Source organism: Empidonax traillii, unplaced genomic scaffold, assembly GCF_003031625.1.
Source record: "Empidonax traillii isolate 1590-97213 ecotype Southwest subspecies unplaced genomic scaffold, ASM303162v1 scaffold1369:size125476, whole genome shotgun sequence".
In the NCBI taxonomy this organism is placed as follows: domain Eukaryota; kingdom Metazoa; phylum Chordata; class Aves; order Passeriformes; family Tyrannidae; genus Empidonax; species Empidonax traillii.
Window position 1 is genome coordinate 60,079 of NW_020956562.1, and position 6,250 is coordinate 66,328.

A 6,250-nucleotide genomic window follows, 5' to 3' on the forward strand; every position below is an offset into this window, starting at 1 on the left:
GAGAAGAGGAATGGCTTGCTCCCACGGATCACAGACTAAAAAGAAGAAGAAAAAAAAAGACTAGTGAAGTCTCATTACTTTAGGCCATTTGTGTTACCTTGGCATATCCAATCTCCTTCTGAGGCAATGGAAGTGGTTCACCCTGCAGTTTGGTTGTCCTTTGTCTTGCATCTCCATCTGTGAGACATTTCTTGGCCCCTGCTGTTTCCTGGAACTGTCGTGTCGTTGTGGCTGCTGCTGCAGTCAGGTCGTGTGCATGAGGAACAAGCTGACTTGGGTTGGACTTGATGATCTCGGAGGTCTCTTCCAACCCAGTTAATTCTATGATTCTATGACTTACTGTGCAAACAAAAAGGGGACGAGAGGCAGATGGGCACAGGCAGAGGGGTACAAAACTTTCCCACTGCCCTCAGATATCAGCTCGTGGCACTCACTACTGCCCAGGGACTTGCCTTGCGTGCTCAACTTGTGTAAAGATTTTGCTCCAAATGCCTCAGGGCTGCCCCCATCTCCTGAAAACCTGTCATGTGACTCCTGTCAGCCCTGGTCACAGGGTTTGGCCACACCTGTGCCACTCACAGCCGTCTTCACCTGTCAGCAGGAAGGGAAGAGGACAGAGCAGGAAGAAGGGTAGAAAAGGAGGAAGAGAGAAGGATAGAGAGAGAGGCAAGGAGGTTGCATTTAGCATTTGGACAGAGTGGCTGACGATCACCGTGGGAGAGGCTTGCAATGTCCTCAGCAGCTTCCACCAGCTCTTTGCCCAGCGGCCTGGCTGTCCTGACGACTTTCCCAGATGTGCTCTTCATTCCTGAAATCGTGAGTGCTGACTTTTCTCTGGAGGAGGGCAGTTGCTGCTTGTGGGGCACCGAGCACATGTCATGCTGCAGGTGTCTGAGGGATGAGACTTGACCCATGGCACGTGGGCTCAGGACCCACACCAGCTCCTGGTATCTAGTTCCCCCAGAGAAGACTACAGGGCTGGAGCCAGGGTTGTGAAGCTCTCCTTTAGTCTGCAATGGGATTTTTTTGGTGCATGTGAAAACCTTTTGTAAATTCCTGCCTAAAAAAAGCTGAGGAGGTTTGCTGGTGTGTTTAAACTAGGTTTACATATTGAGCTAATTATTTAATTAGAAGATGATTTTGGCAGATAATACAGACAAAGGATAAACTCCTTGCTTAAAGCAGGGGACTAAGGCCAGTTGAGGCAATTATTTGCAGCAGCAAAGAACTTGGTCTACCGAAGGTCTCCTGCTCAGCTGCAACATTCCTGAGCTGGAGGTGCAGAGTGCTGGGCCTGGGTGTGTGGGTGGGCCAAGGGTGAGCAAACAGCTTGTAACTTCTTTCCATATTGCAATTTCATTGAGCAGGAGATTATAATCTTAATGGATTTGGCACAAGTGATTAAAAGCAGTTGCTATGACCGCTGACTCAAAGATAGAAATTTTCAAGGATAACCTTTTTCCTGTGTCCTCTGCCCCACTCATGAAACCTGATCTTCTCACGGGAGTTTGGGTGGCTTTTTCCAAAGCCTGAGCACTCCCATCTAGCACTGAAGGCTTTGGCTGAGCATTGTAGGATGGCATTCGGACGATTTAGCGCTGAAAACTTCAGCTTTCCTATCTGGGACGAAATTCTTTCCTGTCACACAACTTGGTCCACACTCTTGGGATTTACAGCATTTACTTCATTCTCCCAGTGGTAGCAATCCAGCAAAGAGGATGTAGAGAAAGGCTTTGCTTCAGCTCTTCCAGTTACGCTCTGGAGACTTGGTCTCTGTGCCTGGGCTCTGAGAACAAGGTGCAGGTTTCCTGCAGCTACGTGAAGGAGGGTTTTAAGTCCCTGTGGAGGGTTTGGCTGGGCAGACACTTGCCAGCCGCCACTGCCACTGAGTTGTGTTAGTCCTTGCACTGGGCTTGCTGTTGGCCTCAGCATGCTTATTCCCCTTGAACTGTTAGTAATTCCTGACTCCAGGGGATCTGGCTTGCTTAAATAAGCACCCTATCCTTTGGTTTGGGTAAGATCTGGAAATGTGCATCCTGAAGGCTCAGGAACCACCCAGGAAGGAGGAATGCTGTATAACTGGATCTCCATCTCCAGGATGTGTATGACTCTATGCTGTGCAGCTGTATGAACTCTTCTGTGTACAAAGGAGGCGGCTGCCTTGAATCACAGAGGGATAAAGAGTTCCCTTAGAGTAATCTGAAGTTGCCTACAATGGGTTAATATGGTAACTATGAAACAAAACAAAAGAAAAAATAATAATAATAAAAAAAGACATTTCAAATGCTAAGACAGTTGTGAAATTTCCAGAAGATCCTGCCTGCAGCTCAGATGATTGCCACATCTGCATGTGCTGATTAAGAACTACCATTTTTGTTCCGTGAGGCTCAGTTGACTTCCTGTAATCTATCTTATTTGAAGGATTTTCTGCATATATGGATAGCCAGACCTATGTGGAAACGCTGAAACAAGCTGAAAAAAGATGCATTTGCTTCATAAAAGGCTTTTGAAAGATAAGTTTTTTCTTAGACTGCTGTCCCCAACCTGATGTGGGTTATTACTGAAAGCCTCTCAGTTCTTCCCTCATTTTTACAAGTGTGCTGAACAGCAGCACTATAAAACCAACATCAATAATCAAACCATGTCAAACATACTTGCCTGAGTGAGTAACCACACCCTGCAGAAAGGAGACATGGTGAGTGGTAGGAAGTGGTAAGTGATACTTCCCCGAACTGCCTATCTCGCTCAATTTGTGTTTTATTTTAATGGAGCAGATCTAAGGTTTTCCCCAGGATCTTTAGCTATAATAAACTCATTGTGTCACCATATGAGTTACTAAAGGGACTGGATTAGTGTTCAAATGTCAGTCTTTGGTTGTTACAAGAGGCACCAAACCAGCAGCGCTTTGGAAGACCTATTTTCACTCAGCTGTTTGCAAGGTCTCAACCATATAATGGATTTAATGTATTAATTTGCATAATGGAACCAATGAACTTTCCTACAAATGTGGAGTGACACAAATGATGTGACATTTTCTGGGCATAATAAATTAGAAACTTTCTTTCCACTTGCAAAATGTCTCCAAGGAAATGGAAATGCCATGAGTTGTCATTTGGATGCTGACGAAGGCTGGCAATCAGAATGCTCTTGGAGCCATTAAGGCTCTCCTACCTCTGAAGATTTGCCTGCAAATCCAAGGCAGCTGGTGATGAGGGAGAGGTCCCCACAGCAGCACAGTGTGGGTTCAGCTGAGGAGCTCTTCATAATAGACTAAACTTTGCAGAGGTTCAAGGAACATCTGGCCTGATTTGTAGCACAGAAAAGCTACTGAGAGTATTTTAGTGCAAAGGCACCACTGGCAGTGCAGACATTTCACAACAGTGAACATCATGCTCTCATCCTCTTGTGTAGGAGTATGCTGGTGGAGAATGGATGGAGCCTAGACCCTGCTGTCTTTGTGTTCCCCACCCCACCAGAAAACCCATGGCAAACTCCCAAGGCTGGCTGAAAAGACTGGGGCCCCACCTGCTCCCACACCAGCAGCTGGTACCTCTCTCAGCTCTGATGTAGCCAATGAAGGACAACCCAAACAGCTGGAGCAGCAACACAAGCTCTGTGATGGTTGAGGGTGGACAGGGAGAGGGACTCCAGGCTAGAGGTCTTTTACCTCTAGTCCTGGAGGAGAGCGTGCCCTCCCCCTTTCCCCCACCGCGTGGACCCCATGAGCCCAGCAGAGACCACAGGACAGCAGCAGCAAGGAGAGAGGCAGAGAGAGTTTATTGTTCTGGGTAGTGACTTAAATAGCTCTTGGGGGGATTACAAAGTGACCACTGGGGGTCCAGGAGGTCTTACTACTAACCAATGACAATAAGGGGTTAACAACCAATAGATAAGCTCTCAGTTATCTCTTAGAACATTCCAAAAGTATAGATAAGACTGAGGAACCTTGGGAAGAAGAAAGGGGAGTTTACCAAAAGACTGTAAAAGCCATTTTGAAAGCATGTTCACTTAAACAACATTAAAAACTTGTGTATCCTTTTATATATTGCAAAACTACCACAACAAAGCTCTCCTTTCCAGAAGGAGCTGTGAGCCTCAAGCTTATTTCTCGTCTCTCAGAGTGTAATACTGGCCACATTACCTCTCTTAAACATGTTCTCTCTTCTTTCAGGGTGACATTTGCCTGTGGCCTTTGTGAGGACCATGTGCCTGTGCTGTTTGTGCAGATGAACTGGGCTTGACACTGCTCCCGTCAGGGATCTGACACACTGGGTGTGAAGCAAACACACCTTTCCGAAATCAGCCTCCCTGTTCATTAAAACCAGCCTTCAGAAGTGTCTGAACCAGCCCTCTGAGCACACTGACATAGGGAGGGTGTGAATGGCAGTGACACCAGGAGGCAGGGTTGCAGAGAAGATTTTTTTGGGTGAAGATCAGTGGCAGATGCTCCCAGAGACATACCCAGTTTCAAGTGGGGGCTGGGAAGAACTATTGACATGTGCAGTGCTAGTGCCAGAGGCATGCATGGCACTCTCTGCTCTGGATCAGTAATTTTATCCCATGCTCACCCTATCTCCCACTTCCACTTGCAGATCTTTGGAGGCCTTGTCTGGATCCTGGTGGCATCCTCAAGGGTCCCGATACCCATGCTGCAAGGCTGGGTGATGTTTGTCTCCGTGTTCTGCTTCGTCATGTCCACTACCCTCCTGTGCCTCTACTTTTGTGGGGCCCATGGGGGCAGCAGCTCCTGGGTCACCTTGGTAAGTGGATGTAACAAACCTTTGGTCCTCTCCCTCCCCGGAAGACAAATGACTCCTGCAAAGGAGAGTGCTGCTACTGCACTCCAAATCGCAGGCTGGGGCTTGCTTGCATGGGGTTCCCTTTTTTCCCCCTTTGCAATGTGATCCCTCCTTGGAAACAACCGTGTGACCCTTGTTTTTTAGGATGCCATCTGCCAGGGGACAGCATCTCTGTTCTACCTCAGTGCTTCTGTGTTGGAAGCCTACTCCACTTACGCTGCTTCCTACTTGTTCAGTCCAAACATCTACAGGGAGAACATTGCTGCTGTGGTGAGTGCCTGGCAAGCAGGGCAAGGAAGGTCAGGAGGTGACCGTGGAGTGGCCTCAAGTGCAAATCCTTATTTGCACCAGCCGTTCAGGGAGGGGGGAGAGAAATGAGTTGCAGTCCTACTGGGCACTAATGTCTCCAGACGTGCAAGAGACACCATGAGGTGTTTGTTCAGTGCTGAAACTCATAACATGCAGCAGGGAGCCAACTGGCTGATGTGTTTTTCTGTCACAGGTATTTGCATTCGTAGCTACCCTGGTTTACGTGATCCACAAGGTGTTCTCGCTCCTGCGATGGAAATCATCCTGAGAGCCTCCCCTCGGAAGTGTGTCCTGTGGTCACCTCAAGAACGATGACTGCAGTTTCCAGGCTGCCTTTAGGTTTTGGGGTTTTTTAATGTAAATATTATAAACAAGTGGCTTTTTATGTGGGATCTTGGCAATGGAGACAAGGAGCCTGCCAGAGAAAGGCATATCCTGGCACAATCTGTTTCCCTTCAGTCTCTTCTGGGCTGGGTACAGTCTGATGCTGATAACTGGGGCCCAAAATAAATAAATAAATAAATAAATAAATCCAGCTTTAAAAAACATAGTATAGCTGGATTCAAAGTGCTAAAATCTCCCTGAACTGTACCTTTATGCCTCCAGGGTTTTTACAGCAATCAGGGGAAACTGGACAACCAGCACTAAGGATCAGGAGTATGAAACTCTGTTATCTTCATTGCTGCCTGTCCATTTAGGTCTGTGTCTTTCCCTAAACCTGCTGCACCAAATTAATATTTTCATGCAGTTCCTGAAAATGCCTTCTGACTTGTGATGAGAAATGAGGACAATATTTCACTTGCCTTGGGAGTAGTATGAATTGTTGCAACCCCTGAAGGGTACTGCTGAATTTTGAGGAATTGGGTAATATTGAATAATTGAAATAATGCCAGGCATTACCACTGTATTTGATCCCCCTACAAAATACAGCTTTGGAAGGTGTGCAGTAGACTGTAGGAGAATTGTATGGATGATTAGAATGACATCTTGAATAAGCAATCAATTCATGTCTTTGGTGAATGGCTACTCTTTCTTACAGTAGCACTATGTTGCTAATAAAGATGGGTTTGCTGGGATTTTGAAAACAGATGAGTCATTTCTGCTGTTTTTCCCTTTGCTGCACGCAGGTACGCAGCCCTGCA

General features: G+C 46.8%; 1 protein-coding gene across 1 annotated transcript; it reads left to right on the top strand.

The window, feature by feature from the left end:
• The first annotated feature begins 443 nt into the window (after positions 1-443).
• Positions 444-5,617, top strand: MAL (mal, T cell differentiation protein). Its single transcript, XM_027906870.1, has 4 exons — positions 444-816; positions 4,593-4,760; positions 4,944-5,069; positions 5,302-5,617. Exons 1-4 carry the CDS (start codon positions 730-732, stop codon positions 5,374-5,376), a joined length of 456 nt encoding a protein of 151 aa, XP_027762671.1. The 5' UTR covers positions 444-729; the 3' UTR covers positions 5,377-5,617.
• Positions 5,618-6,250: the final 633 nt, after the last annotated feature.